The sequence below is a fragment of the Phalaenopsis equestris genome, unplaced genomic scaffold (genome assembly GCF_001263595.1).
Source record: "Phalaenopsis equestris unplaced genomic scaffold, ASM126359v1 Scaffold000202, whole genome shotgun sequence".
Taxonomy (NCBI): Eukaryota; Viridiplantae; Streptophyta; class Magnoliopsida; order Asparagales; family Orchidaceae; genus Phalaenopsis; species Phalaenopsis equestris.
The window spans coordinates 355,590-372,138 of record NW_018164644.1 but is presented as its reverse complement, the minus strand read 5'-3'; the positions used below and the strand labels follow the sequence as shown (position 1 = coordinate 372,138).

The following is a 16,549-nucleotide window of genomic DNA, read 5'->3' as shown; positions in this document are numbered from 1 at the left end:
TTACTGAAATCATCAATTTTCACAGTTAAAGATACTTCTTCCATACCTTTGGAATTGAAAAGTGGATATCAAGTTTTCTTCGGCGTAAAGGTTTGTTTTGTAATACACGCATGGCATTCCGAGCATGTCGAATATCATAGTAAGATATCATAACAAATCCCCTGTGTTTGCATTGAGTATACATACTTCGAATGTCTCCATGTTGCTACAACAGTAAAATGATGAGAAAAGTAGCGAGTGAGTATACATCAAATACCATCAAAAATTGATAGTACGAGTCTAGTAAAACTTCAGATAAGAAAAGATAAGCAAAAAATGATGAAATTTGCTAGAGTTACTTTGATATTATGACATTTTGATGCGAATTAGCAAGACTGCTTCTCTATCCTGAGCAACATAAGCTAAATATTACAGTTGGTGGTGGATTCATGCAAAAGCACCAAATTTTATATAACCCACTATAAAAGAAGGTTTCTACCAAAATTTACATGAATCTGTCCTACAGACAAGTTGTGCCACTGCCAGTTACATTTTATAAAAATGAATTTCTTTTTTGTTGTGCAAAACAATGCGGGGAAAAAAAATGGCACGACAAATAAACAATCAAACATGATATAATTTATGTTGTTTTGCACAAGCCTACGTCCATGGAAAGGGGTTATTCCACTATCAACAAGTGAGGAGAAAAAAAAAAGATTGGTGCAATAAAGTTACAACAACAAACTAAAATCAACCATAATTTCTCCTATAAATAAGAGAAGATTATGGCACACTGGTAAAAATTGAAGATAGTCAATTTACCAGTTATACAAACAAAGCTTCTAATCCAGCAATGTCAACCTCATCTTTCACTTCCAAAAAAGTGGGAGATGAGTTAATGAGCTCCAACACCAAAACGGCTACACCAAGATGATTGCCTACGCCAAGATGATTACACCAAAACGGCTACACCATGCCCCCTCCCAGAATGATCAAGTCTCGCGTAGTTCTTCAAAACAAGAATCAATCATGAGCTCGAATGTTCGCCGAACTCCTACAGTTGGAGAACTTCTGCACTAGTAGTACCCTTGGGAGAATGTCTATAGAATTCTTCTTCATATATATCTTTTTTCAACATAAGACCATCTTCATTAATCAAGTCTTGAAAAAAGTGATTCTTCACATCAATGCGTTTGACACAGGCATTATGAATTGGATTCGTAGCCAAGAATATTGCACTTTGTCTATTAAAAAAATATCTTATGAGACTCTTGTTCAACTCCCAAGTTTTCCAGTAGGCCGTACATCGATATTGATTCCTTCATTGCTTCCATGACTATCATATGCTCGACCTCCGTGAAACACAAAGCAACAATAGACTAAAGAATTGATCTCCAATTAACGAAGCCTTCTACCAATATGAATAAATGGTTAGTTGCAGACCTACACTTACATATATCACGCGCATAGTAGCCTATACACAAATTAGCAATTAATGATTGTTTCTAAAATACCAAACCAATATCAACTGTACCCTTCAGATTACCTCAAAATACTCTTCAAAACCTGCCAATTGACTCCATCATGGATCATGCATGAACTAGTCACAACACCAACTACTTGTGCAATGTTTAGTCCGGTACAAATCATGACAAACATCAAATTGCCTACTGCAATAACATAAAGAATTGATCTCATATCTTTCCTTTCTTGATTATCTTTAGGACACCGAGAGGAATTCAACTGAAAGTGAGATGCAATTAGTAGACTCACCGCCTTTCTCGAGTAATCAACCTCAAACTTCTTCAACCCATTATGAATGTATGATCCTGAGAGCCAAATCTTTTTAGCTTTCTTGTCCGAGAGAATCTTCATGCCAAAATTCATGCTAGCTTTACCCAACTTCATCTCAAGATGTTTGGACAATTGTTTTCTTTCATTCTATTAACCTCAGTTCGACTGACAAATGCAATCAAAATGTCATCAAAATATAAAAGCAAGTAGATGAACTCACCATTATCCAACTTAAAATATGCACAATGATCGTATTGGATTCTCATACACTGTTGTCTTATCATAAACTAAACAAACCGTTTGTATCACTACCGTGATGACGGTTTCAACCCATATAAAGATTTGTCCAATTTGCAAACCAATTCTTTTGGTACTTCATATCCAAGTTACTGCAATATATAGATCTCTTACAGTTCCTCTTGTAGAAACTCAACCTTCAGATTAGGCTAATCCAAAATCATGTCATTCTTTTCTACAAGTGTTAAGAGAACACAGATTGAGAAATGTTTGGTCACTGAGAAGAACACCTCGCCATTGTAAATCTATTCTCATTGCGTAAAGCATTTTATCTTGTATCGTACATCAGCTCGACAAGATCTTTCATTCTTTGCATGCACACATTTGTACTCATGATTTTCTTTCTCGGAGGAAGCTTCACTAACCTCCAAATAATATTCTTTCGAATAGACTCCATTTCTTCATCAGCTACCCTTCTCCATATATTATCATCTAAGCTCTAGACTACTTTATAATGACAAGATTTTTCAACGTCCATGTTAGAAAGTGCAAATGCAATATAATCCATCAACTAAGCTAGCTTTGATATATTCTAGCGCTTGGTCCTACTCCCAATAATAGATTCTTGAGTGAGGCTATCATCTTCAACTTCGTCCACCTCTTATTGAGCACTGTCAAAAATAGGAATGTCAAAAAAGCTCGTAGTTCGCAAACAGCTTATGTTCACCTTGTTGAGTAGCTAGTGTTCAATTTATTCGTTAAGTACACATGTTAGGCACGAAAAATATTTTTTAGTTCTATTTACAAAAGAGTTGAATACAAACAAAGGTTTGTTCGTTCATGTTCAGCTCGATTTGTCTCAAACAATTTAAATAATATTAATATAATATTTATATATTAAATTTTTATATTGTATTTATAAATATTAAATATTATTAATTTTTAAATAATTTGAGCTAAGATTACAAATAAAAAATAAAGTTTATGTGTCGGATATGCAAAAAGATAAGAATTGGGTGTTATCTAAATACCCCCAAGAAATTGTTTTCTTAGTAAGAAAACCAATTCAGACAAATGACTTTGAATCGAGTCGAACATAAATAGGCTATTCATGAGTCATTTTGAGCACGAGTTGCGAACAAAAAAATTCAAGTTAGTCAAACAAGAGCAAGCCTTAAGCTCGCCCAAGCTTGGTTGGTTTACACCCATGATCAATAGGTACCTCGTGAGCCGCAACTTGATCAAGTACCTGAGCAGGAGTGACAAACTCTATGGAAAAAAGGAGTTGCATAAAACTCCAATTTGTCCTAATAGAACTCATCACCTGCTTTGAGTCCAAATGCTTCAACAAACTTGCATCATCAAATGTAGCATCTTTGTTAAGAACAATCTTCCTTTTTGTCTGATCATAAAATTTGAAACTCCAGACTCATGTTTGAAGCCATGAAGGTAGCCCCTTGTTCTTGATTTTAATTTATCATTTTACACGTGATAGTAAGTTGGACACACATACACCCTCATGTGCTCAAAATTTTTAACAGGATGCCCCGACCATAAAGCTTGAAGGTTTCAACTTCACGCCTAAAGCCAAGGAAAATCAACTTCTTTGTTCATTGTTTTAATTTATAATTCTGCTTGATCATAAAAATTAAGGCCCTTGACTCCACACCTGAAGCCAATAAAGATTGACTTCTCTGCTCGTTGCTTCAAATTATCATTTTGTAAATGGTAATAAACTGGACACCCAAACACCCTCATGTGCTCATAATCTCTAACAGAAGGCTTTGACAACATCTCCTTTGATGTCTTCTTCCTAATAACTACAAAAGGCGGGCAGTTCATCAAGTGAAAAGCAAAGTCTACAGTCTCGGTCCAATAAACTGTATTCAACCCAGTATTGGACAATATATACAGAACTTACAACCCCAAAATTTGTTTCATCCGCTTTGTCACCCCGTTCTACTGCGATATCTCTCGAACAGTGAAGTGGTACCCTATCTCAACTCTAGAACTCTTGCAAGAACGTATATGATGTGTATTTGCCCCCATTGTCTTATCTAATTCATTGAATTTATTTATCGGATTGAGTACTAATTTACTTCTTATAAATCATAAAAATCTCAAGCATCTCACTCTTACACTTCATGATGTACATCCAAACATATTTGGAGAAATCATCGAAAAAAGAGATTATCTCAGCCCGCCGAAGGATAACATCTTCATAGAGCCCCAAAGATCTGTGTGAAAATACTCTAAGCTACTCTTTATACTATAGATGGGTATCAAAGGATAACCATTTTCTTGTTAAACACATAATGTTCACAGAAATTGAACTTGAGGATCTTCGCTCATTTGTCATCCTTACTTCGCCAAATCCCGAACTAAATGTTTTTCAGCGTGAGGTACCTGCATATGCCATAATTTAATGGTGCTAGAAGAATATCAACAACAACAGTAATTTCAGTTATTGTACTACCCTAAGGATAGTAAAAATTATGATGAAAACCTCTCTTCATAAGAATAAGTGCCTCACGATATATACTCATAACTGCAGTCTTAATAACTATATTGTAGCCTTAACCTCTAAGGCCCCAACAGACAAAATTCAGCCAAATATATGGAACATGTCTAACATCAATCAACCCCCTCAGAATACAATCATGCATCTTAATAAAAACGATCTCTATAATATGACAAGCTCATTGTCAATGCATTATTGTCAAGCTTCTTGTATGTACATGACCACTCTTGACAGCGACAAATCTGATAAGTAGCACTTGTGTATAGAATCCAGGATGAATCATCTGTATACAAACTGTGAGAAACAAGTCTAAAAATTTTGTGCAGTTTCAAATTTTTCCTTCATGAGGAATAACTAACTAGTTCTAGTGTGGTCATCAATAAAGAAAGAACCATCTAACTCTATTGATAGTTTTCAATTTTAATGGTCCTTATATGTCAATGTGGATGATAGAGAAAGGTTGTGAGGTTTTGTACTGAGGCAAAGGATGAACATGACGGTAAGTTTAGCCAACTGACAATTTTTAAATTGATAAAACTCTTATCTTCTATTAATAAAGATATGATAAAATTTTGCACACAATAAACTTTCAACGGTCTCATACACATGGAAAGATGATGGTGAAAAAAAAAATTGTGCTAAGAGTAACATTTCTCAAGCCGGTGTAGACATTGATGCAATTTAGCATTTTCAATCACCTCCCCGAATCCACCACCTGAAATTCACAGGAGTTATAATGAAATATAATAATACAACTTAAGTTAAAGGCAAACTTGTTAACTGAAAATAGGTTGGAATATAATTGAGAAACATATAACACAGAAGAGAGATGAGAATATTTGGAGGCTTTCACTTTCCTTTCCCAACAACTCTAATGTGTGGACTATCGACAAGTCTAACAAATTTAAAGTCGGTAAATTCTTGGTAGTTGGTGAAAGGATGAATATCCCCTCTAATCATGTGATCAGAAGCACTTGAATCTACTATTCAAAGTAGAAATATTTCATGATTAGCAGTATAGGAGGGCATGATTCATAGTGTATCATCAAGCTAGTTGGCTGCTTAATTGTGCTCGAAAGAAGTTTCTTCAATACTTCCAGTTGTTCCTTGGTGAAGGAATTAGGGTCAGCCGACCCTACAAAAAAGGTAGCAACATGGGTCATGCTATCTTGGTCTTTCCTTCATAGCCCAAGTATCCAAACTATATGTTTTTGACATAATTTCCAGCAGTTATCCTTCTTGTGACCAAGTTTCTTACAATGCAAATCGGGGACAATTCTTCTTTGGCATTGACTCATGGGTAGAGTTGTGTGTGTATAAGGCGAAGCATTCAGTGTTCGATGAATCCATATTTCCTGCCATCATGTGTTTCTTCCCATTTTCTTCTTTTTCAATTTCAGCAAAAGCTTCCCTAGTGGTAGGGAGCAACTTCATTCCTATGATTCTTCCTTTCACCTAACCTAAGTTCTTACTTAGACCCATTAAGAATTTGATCATCATTTTTTTTTTTCACTAATGTTTTATACAACGCAGCAACTTGAAGGCACTTTCATACATAAGTATCACACATATCTAATTGTAACAAATACTTCGTTATTGTGTTGAAGTATTGAGTCACACTTAACTCTTCTTACCGAAGCTCATGCAATTGTCTAGATCTCAAACAATTCTAAAGTGTTTTCAATACTAAAAAAAGTATCACAAACTCCTTCCCAAATCTCCTATGTTGTCTTATAAGAAGCAATTTTCTACAATTTTTGTGCTCGTGAAATTGATCAACCAAGACAAGAATCTATGATCATGGATATTCCATGAACAATGGTTTGAATCAGCAAGCTCGGGAATTGTGTCATTTCAAGTGAGATGTTCCTCTCTACCTTTTCCCTAAATGTACATAAACAAGAATTGGGAACATTAAAAGAACTTAAGGCCATTAAGTTTATGAATTGAGATATAGCGAGAGTTCAAGGTTTGTTTGGACAGGATTCCTAATCTCTGATTCAAAACTAACCTCCAGAGTAGAGCTCGACATCTTCATTTCGTGTTTTGTCGTAAGCCCTATGAGCATATAGGGTTGAAAAGAATTTCTGGTGGATGTGCTACTTACTTGAGCTGCGAATGACTGTAAGACTTGGAAAGAATCAACAAGTTAGAAACTTCTAGAAGGCAGCAAAATTAATACAGCTCCTCGGTCTGCTCGGAAAGGAGTGGTTGGATGTCATGTCGTGTAAGATAACTAGTGGTCTGCAGAAAAAGGTAGTATAATCGGCCTACAAAAGATAGTTGGTTGGCGTTATAGGAGAAAGTAGGGAATTGATGTTGTAGGAGATAGACATCTGCTGGAGCGGAACCAAACGCGGGGATTGTGGGGTACAAACATGCGAACAGTCGAGACTTTATCTCATTGGGAAATGTTGGCGAGATCTCATTCAATAAAGACATAAGCCCTATGAGCATCTAGGGTTGAAAGGAATTCTTGGCAGATATGCTACTTGCTCGAGCTACAAACGACTGGAAGGCTTGGAAAGAATCAACAAGTTAGGAACTTCTGGAAGGCAACAAGATACTTGCAACTCCTCGATCTGCTCGGAGAGGACTGGTTGGGTGTCACTGGAGTGAGGTCGTGTTGGTTAGCTAGTGGTCTGTAGAAAAAGGTTGTAGAATCGGCACTACAAAAGATAAGAGTTGGTTGGCGCTATAGGAGAAAGGAGGGAATTAAAGCTGTAGGAGAAGACGTCTACCGACGCGAAAACTCACGCGGGGATTGTGGGGTACAAACACGCGAGCAATCGCGACTTTATCTCGTTGGGAAATGTTGGCGGGATTTCATTCACAATAAAGACATGCCAGCATTGTTGATTCCAATGCTCGGAGAGGCTCCACCGGCTAAAGGAAGATCTCGAATTTGATCCCCAGTTATGATGTCGTGAAGAAAAGTGGAGAAAATTATATTCTCTCGGCTCTTAATAATCAAACTACAACTATTTTCCTTATATAATAAGGAACGGCTAGGGCAAGTTTGATTACAATAATTACAACTTACCAAGGAAAACGTAACTAAAGAAGAAAATAAATATGACATAATAAGTAGGGAGTAAAACTACAATAGAAAATTCAAAATTCCAAAGATGATTCTACACGCTCTTCATGAGATGTTTGTTCTCCAACATATTCCACAATTTTTCTGCAGAAGAGTCAATCATCATATATTTGATATTATGAGATTAAGAAATTTCGGATCAAGCCACAAGAACTTCGGTTCATCTTCAACCAACCTCTTTCTGACATCTTTTTGAAATGTTTATTGCTATCAAGAACTTCCTCAAGATTCAAACAACATAACGCCTTCCTCGCCTCACATCATCACTAAAGTTTCATTTGCCATTAAATCTTGTCATATTGATCTTGGCAGGATGCATAACCAACTGATGAATTGACAACTTTTTCACTGTCATGGTGGATGTTGAAGTAAGTGACAACATGTTAATGTACATGGCTCCACCAGATCTCGTAACCCAACTAGCTCTGACCTCTTTGCGTAGCGTCCTCAACTTTGTCAAAATTGTAGCCTCACATCATTGGAATCACACTGATCCGGCTATGATACCAATTGTTCTGCAAAACCAAGCAAAAAACAAAATCATGCAGCAGACAATCAATCAAAAAATGTGTAATTTATGTGATTTATCCACCCACGTCCACAATCAAGGGTTATTCCACTATCAACATATGTGGAGAAAAAAAAAACGGTTGAAATAAAGTTACAATTCCATATATCAAAATCACAGATAATCCCTCCTATAAATGAGAGGAAATGACCAATTTACCACTCATGCAAAAAACCCTCCAATACAACTTTTTTCATAGGGGTGTCAATTCGGGTAAGTGTCAGATTCGGGTCCGGGCCAAAAATGACCCGACTTGAATATTGTCAACCCGAACCCTACCAGAATAATAAACGGGTCAAAAACTTAGACAAGAACCCGACCTGATCACGAGCTTGACTCACTAACCCGAACCCAAACCAGAAAATTTCGTACTTATTCGGGTCATCTTTTGATTTACGGGTTCAACCCGAACCCGACTTGAAAAATATTCAAGTCAACCCTAACACGGATTTATTGAGTCGAGTTAGAATCGTGTTGGCGCGTCGGGTCAATGTTTAACGCCCTTAATTTTTCAACAAGTTTATGTCATCATCCCCCCTCTTCAACAATAATATTAACGAACTAACCTAAGACATGAAAACCCATTAGGCAATAGGCATAATACAAAACTAAGGTCCAGCTAGCATTGATACCGTTCTAAGATTCCTAGAATGTGTTTAGTAAGAGGAATTGGCGGGAAGATGATTGTGGAATAGCATTGAGGGGAAGCGAATATGGGAGGTTGAAGGCGTGTGAAATGGAAAAGAGGATGTTCAACGGCTGTCTGGACTGAAAACAAAGGCCGAATGATGAAACAACAAGGTATGGACTGCAAGGAGGATCCATCACATGTTTCTGGGCAAGCTACAAACACCTAACTTGCAAAAGTTAGATGCTAAAGTACTCCAGAGAACAGAAAATCAGATAATAAATCTCCAAAATACATAAAACCAAGCAAAATTCTACAAAACTAGCATCTAAGAAGCATATTTCTACTAAAGCATAGACTAAACCCTAAATGTAAGTAAGCTAATATTAAAATGTTTGTAAAAGGGCCCCCAAAATAGCAAAAATAACAGGAAAAGTCTTGCTTTCGGAATGTTACGGGACAGGATATCCACACAATCGGATCCCACGTGTGTGGGATCGTGGGATCACATGGAACAGTGTCATGTCCTCCGCTGTACAAAGCCAGTTTTGCAAACTACAGACTGGTCAAAGCAGTTGAGGCGAGCAAGATGCAAATTTGGCAGTATTCATAGAAAATGTAATTCGTATGTAATCATTTTCAAGTGCAAAAAATATGCCTTGGCCATCAGCTTCAATAAAAATACGATTTTTTCTCAAGTTTTTTTCTTTTTTAATAATCTACCAAGTCAAAATCATTCTCAGAGCACCTACTCAGTTCTGAATAACTACCATAAAATGATATGCCAATTAGTACTCATTGCAATTCCTTCATTGAATTTGTTGTTATATCCTTTCTATATCCATCATGTTATATTCCAAATGGCACCTATGGAATTTTGAAAATTATCATTACGTGATTTGCAAATTATTCTTTACTGCAGTTACTTTATTGTATTGTTGTAATGTGTTTCTTGTTAGCGTCCAGTGCTTCTAAATATTTGCATTGTTGGAGCTTTCTTATTACCGGTGTCACCATCTGCACCTGCTATGCAACAGTCAAAACCTTCCGTATTTGTGGATTGCCACCAGTAGTTACGTAATTTTCCTTGTTAATCCCGCTATTAGCTTCTGCTTCCACTTACTTGTACTCCCACTAGTTGTTTCCCCAACGTGTTGTGGCCGTGTTGTGGCCTAAGCGAAAACATTTCCAATTTTTGTAGGACCCTTGAACAATAGCAAATTTTCTAATATTGGAATCAGTGTTGGACGCATTGAAGCCTACTGTTTTTGAAAAAAAAAATTCTACATATTCTGACAAATTTCCTATTTTGAGTACTTGGTTATAGATACAAATGTCGAAATATCTACATTCAAAAAATATTAAGTATTAAAAGCTTCGAATAAAATTTTAATTTTCAGCTCCTCGTGTTCTCATTGGATTTGTAATCTTTGAGTGCTTCACATGTGCAAAAGACTACTTCCAAATGGCAACTCCTTCAACCGTCATGAAGTCCAGCTCATATCATTGTTCGTATTTATAAAAATGTTTAGAAGTTGAATCACTGCATATAATTGAAACATTATCGAGTGAGATATGTGCTATTTTTTGAAGTGAGAATTTGATTGTTGCTGAAATTTAATGTTTAACGGTGTATTATTCTTGTGAAATTATAAATTTAGATGATTCAGAAGTTTTCTTTTGAATGAAAAAACTTATTTGCTGCAAGGTATTGTTCATATAACATTGTTTGTATTTTTCAATTTGTTACGAAATTGATTATCTGTATATGATTGAAACTTTAAGTGTGAAAATAATTGCTATTGAAATTTAAGGTTCAACATTGTTTTATTCTGCCGAAATTACAAATTTGAAAGGACTCCTAAATTATCTTTTGAATGAAAAAACTTATTTTCGGTCCATTCGTTAAAAGCGAAAAGTTTTCGCTGAAATTGTAAGTCGATAATTTACAGAATATGATTTTTGTATTTTCTTATTCTAGGTTGCATTAGAAAACCAGGCTGTAACCATTCTACACCAAATATATATCAAAGCCTTATGCCATGTCATCATATACACAAAAAAATAGCATATTGCAAAATTAAATAATAATAATAATAATAAATGAACTATAAGCAAAATCAATAAGCTATCGTTCGAAGCAAATACAATGTAACAACAGGAAACTCAAAATTATATTCCTACAGTTCGAAGTAAATACAATGTAACAACGGGAAACTCAAAATTATATGACTACATTTAATGGGATGCATAACCTAAATGATATTTTCAAAATGGATGGCAAAATTGCCAGACTTCTTGAAAGAATATTTTTTTTTATCAAAAACAATTAAAATTGATGAAGCAGAATTAGTGGTTCACACAAACTTATTGCTCAATACTGGAGGCATAACAAAATCAACATATATTTGAAGAAGAAATAGAGATAAGAAACAATGTATTTCATATAAAAAATATTTTAACTAAATGAATAATACCTATAAGGCTAAAGGCAAAATAACTCTAAACCATTACAATAAATTTACTTATCGTGTAATTAAGAACAGTTTGTTTACATATCGTGTAGGTAAGAACAGTATGTTTACTTATCGTGTAATTAAGAACAGTTTGTCTTAACACTACTTCGTTATGATCATGTATTTTCTCAAGTCTTAGAAAAGTGATTTCAGCTATCTTAAGCAATAATTTACCAAGAACCTTGTGAGGCTTTAGCCTTCTTTGAATATTAAGCCATGCTACCACAATTTGTTAGTAATATCACACCTGCAATAAAAAATCCCAGTCGAAAATCTTTAAGTTCTCTCAAGCCTAACATAGACCTGCACAAAAGCCATGCATTATCAAAATACGACATTATTGAGGAAACCATTCCTCATAAATATCCATTTGAAAAGGAAGTAATTGTACATTTACATGTATAATTAAACTCCTTTTAGGATGTGTTAAACATATAAAAAAAATTCAGACACGAATTCATATCTGATTTTGATAAATATGAACCTCACCCATGTTAAAATTTGTCCATAGAATTGAGCTCATACCAAAATATGAAGTAGAAGTTCAGTTTGGAGGCATAATTAGGTATGAATCATATCAGAACTTAAACTTCCAAGTACAATTAAATCCTAAAAGTGAACTTGAACTCAAGATTGACCAAGCATTGCTGAAATTGAATTTGGGTCTTAATCTAAACTTTTGTTAGTAATGAAACATGAAACCAAAAGTGAACTTAAAATCATATAGCAATCAGCCCAAATCTAGTCAAGATTCTAAATCTGAGGTTCCATAGAAATCCAATTTACTCCTGAACTTAAATCTTAGCTTTTAATAAAAATTGAATCCATTCTTAATTGTGAAATTATACTTCCCATAAAAACTCCAAAATATAAATCAAAGCTTCTATATCAGCAGAACCAATTATGAATGCTATAGTCGGAATGTTAATTAATCAAACAAAGTAAACCTGAATGTTGAATTGAACTCCTCTGACTCTACATATGTGTTGCAGTTGATTGGTGGGTAAAATGATAAAATGGCTCTTCAATGTGAAAGTAAACAAACTATGTACATTAAAGAAGACAATTCATTTGAAAAATCTAATTTAACTAGGTCATCACCTAGTGATTCACACCTCAACTCCTAATCATGAGATCATGTGTTTTACCCCTATTCATATTGTCGCTCTGTACTTGAAAATCAATCAGCTGTGCATTCCATTGGATCTTGCATCAAGGGTTTATCGCATTCAATCTCTCTTCTTTAAAAATATGCAGATAGTATCGTGCCCAATTTATAGAAAATAAAAGATAGGCTTTTACCCTTCTAAAAAAAGAGCTGATTTAACCCCTAATAAAAATTCTAATGAAATTATATCTATCAATCAAAATAAAATTTGTTTTTAAGGATTTTGGTTTCTATGCTTGTACATTAATGGATAGAAATTTAAAAAGTGAAATTGCATGAGTACTTCAGTGAATTTATTAATGAGTGACTCAAATAAAGTTCTGACTTTAAATTCTCACCTATTAGGTTGAATGATAGTGTGTTAGTCAACCCCACCAATAATTAAGCCATTTGGGTGGAGCTTTTTTAAAGAAGGTTGTTTGTCCATATAAGTATTTCATAATTGGTGTGACCCTTGTATATTTAATTTTCTTTATCATTTTATAATATAGGCTTGCATTATAAATCATTAATAGTATTTCTTAAGTAACATATTGACATTTTAGCATTCTCATTTGTTTCGTATCATTCATAAAATTTACATGACATGTCTAATTTAAATAAAAGGATTTGCAAGGAGCTAACATTTTATCAAGGCAATTATAACTATGTTCTAAATATAAAAAAGATAACAGTAGACTTTTAACCAGAAGATAAGATAAACGTGCATCAAAATCTCAAAAGGCTTTCAAAAATTAAAAAATATATATATAAGTCCATATAATGTCATGCAAAGAATTGGACAGACAATTGCAAACCGAAAAATCCTAAGAAAATTGGCAACAATTATGTCTTCGATATACTTAATTTGACTTAAATTTATAAACTAATTTACAATACCTTGGATTCTTATTTCTTCCCATCACCTCATTGTGAACCAGGATCTACCACCTTGATGAATCAACTTGTCCGACGTAAAAGCTAACTTATATGTAGAAATCACATCCACTATTAATGGTCAACATTACAGATTTATGATGTCATTAGATAACAAGCTTCCTAATTAATTAGCTTGAAGGGGCACAATACTTGCCCAAATTTGCAAACTGATACCAAATAATTAATTCATCAGAATGGGAATTTTCTAAGCTAGGCAAATGATCCAAATCTAAAAGCCTTTATTTAATAGGAAATCAATTAATGTGAATTTTTTTTTCTAATTCATCTTAAGTGTAAAAAACATGTCAACAATATCAGCTCCTACATGAATGGAATGTGTTATCTACTATGTTCGTATAGTTTATCAAGTATAACTTTGTACTGCATAGTTTCAACTCAACCCATTGAATTCCAATCACCGCCCATTGAGTTTTTAATCATTAATGCAAAGTGATTTGCTAATTATTTCTCACTGCAATTTAATCATCGTGTTGTCATTTTCTCCATCCAGACACAACATGCCTCTCCGACAGTTTTTCAGCACTTCTAGCTTTTTCAATCCACTGTTGAATCATTTTTGCAATAATTGTAGCCCCATTATGCTACAGTCACTACCTTCTGTACTAGTGAATTGCGGCTTATTTAACTATTTTACAAGTTTTTTCCATTACTGGCTTATAGTCACAATCATTCATGTTGTTTGTCCTTTGCTTAAACCACCTTATGCAATGATACAAAATATTTCTCGTTGTTCAGTCAGCTCCATTATTCCTTTTCTCGCTTGACTACTTTGAAAACAAATTCTTAAGCAATTCGATAAATAAAATTAATAAAAAAAAAATTATTATTAGAGCAAATTTTTATGAATTGAGCATATTAATTTCTGTTAGAATTCAATCAAATTTTGATAACTTTCTTATTTTAGATCCTTAATAAGTTTTAAATAGGATCCCAAAACTAATAAAAGTTATTGAAATAAAATTTTAGTTCTCTTCTCTACTTCGCAAATGTTTGTTGGATGTGTATTCTGTTAGAGTAATTCATGGATGTAGACAAATACTACCATAGAGCAAATGTTTGTACCATTATGAGGTAAGGTTCCTCCTTTTGATGTGATTTCAATCATTACTCTTATGTTCTAATTTGTTCTGGCGTGGTTCTGCAAATATAATTAAAACAATGAAAAGTAAGATACACTTTAGGTTCTTTTGTTTAATGTGAATTTGATTGTTGCTACAATTTTATTCGTTGTTTTTCCCCCCTTGAGAATTTACATATTTTTGGAGAATTTTCAAAAACACCATTGGGTATAAAAGAAACCTATTTGTTGTTCTTATATTAAAAGCCAAATTTTTTTGCAAAAATCATGAGCTAGTAACCGGCCATTTTTTTTTCATCTTGCATATCATCTTAAGTTGCATTAGAAATCTTAGACCATTAACCATCTTACATCACATGCACGCCCAAAAAAATGTGCACCTCTTCATGAAAGCTAATTTCACTGTTGTCCGTTGCATAGTTATAAATATGATGCTGATTTAAATGGATAATATGTTAGTGGACAATTTGCATGACATTCCAACAAAACTATAAAAAAGAATATTTTACTCGATTAAATCACCTCAAAAAGGGATCTCAATTCTGAATCTTCAACGTTACTGTTGATGTTTCGTACAAACAATGTTCTGGAAGGATGTTCACCATAAGGGTGCTCCCCAGCTATTGTTCCAATGCCATTTGGAAGAGTATAATGAAAATTTATATTCGCCAGATAATCATCAGCAATATTTATCCTGCTCATACCAACAATAGCATTATCTATAGGATCAGCATCCATCTCAATCCCACCTCCACTGCTAAAGAGATCACAATCTTCCGCTGGTTCTATATGGCTGAGAAATTCTCTTTGATGTAAATTATTCATTATGCTATCAAAAAGTTCATCCTCATCAGGCAAAAATTTTTCAATTCCTTGAATGTCAATCCCGTCAATAGAATCATTGACCTCGATGTCTTTACCGAGCTTGTCCAATTTAGATGACACATCATCCATTGAGCAAATTCCCACTCCAGATTCAAAACTCTTAACTGAATGAAGTTAAAGCTAATTAAAATCCCTAAATTAAGAGAAATATAATCAAATTGACGATAAACCAACATACATCCATCGCATGAAAGAGCTGGCAATGAGCATGAAAAGAGATTAGCATCACTTGATCCTTGACGTGAATCAAGCTTGGACATAAATCCCCATGGACTCTTTTCAAACTTCTGAGTAGCTTTCACTGATGAGGTGTTTAGATATCACACTTAGAATTAAAATCAGAAAATATTTTAATTTGATTAATAAAAAAAACTGATTCCATGTGAAAATACCTGATGCCACCAACTCTTGTGAACGGTGCTCCATCAAATAATCTAAGTAACAAGAAAATTTAGAGTTTAAATTTCATATTAGGAAAAAAAAGTTGATATTCAACTCACAGATCCATTCAAAAGAATGAAAATAAAATAACAAAAAACAAAAGAAACTATGGATACAAGGCAAGGAAAAGAAAACTAAAAATGATATAGCTAAATTGCTCTATAAACCCACAATCCACTTTTAATATTCCAAAAAAAAAAAGGTTTAGAAAGTTATAATTCAGTACTTATAGTCAAAAATTATTTAAATGGGCAGTTGGAAGAAAAAAAGGAGAAAAGTGCGACCAATTAGAACATATTACACACAGAGACTGGCACACACATGCAGAAATCACTTCATAACTCTGTTTGACAAGTATCATAGTCATCACATGTATAGAAGTTAAGAAAACATTGCATCAAAACCAAACCATAGGGACAAGAATTCCAAACAATTAATGAAAATTGCAAAGAAAAAATGAATCTTTATTGACATATAAGGAAAACAAGGCCTGAAAGAAATAAGACATCAAAAAAATTTCTTCTTGCGGAAGTTGCTATATCAGATTTGACATAGCCACATGCAGCGAATCCCAAAATGACCAACGAGAAATAGGAGACTAGGCGATATAAAAAGTTCACAGGTGATAATTTTATGTGCATGGTAAAAATTAAAAATTTAAAACATATATATATATATAAAGTTAATAGCAGTGG

The 16,549-nt window shown here is 34.0% G+C and overlaps 1 protein-coding gene across 1 annotated transcript in view; it reads right to left on the bottom strand.

The window, feature by feature from the left end:
• The window catches only part of LOC110022659 (protein MEI2-like 2), a 35,368-nt gene that overhangs the window by 17,714 nt on the left and 1,105 nt on the right, over positions 1-16,549 (bottom strand). Inside the window, exons 2-5 of the mRNA XM_020721720.1 lie at positions 15,806-15,847; positions 15,592-15,714; positions 15,051-15,517; positions 47-205 (exon numbers count right to left, since the gene is read on the bottom strand). Of these exons, the coding sequence (XP_020577379.1) occupies positions 47-205; positions 15,051-15,517; positions 15,592-15,714; positions 15,806-15,839 (783 nt within the window). The 5' untranslated portion in view covers positions 15,840-15,847. The remainder of the gene's footprint in view (positions 1-46; positions 206-15,050; positions 15,518-15,591; positions 15,715-15,805; positions 15,848-16,549) is intronic.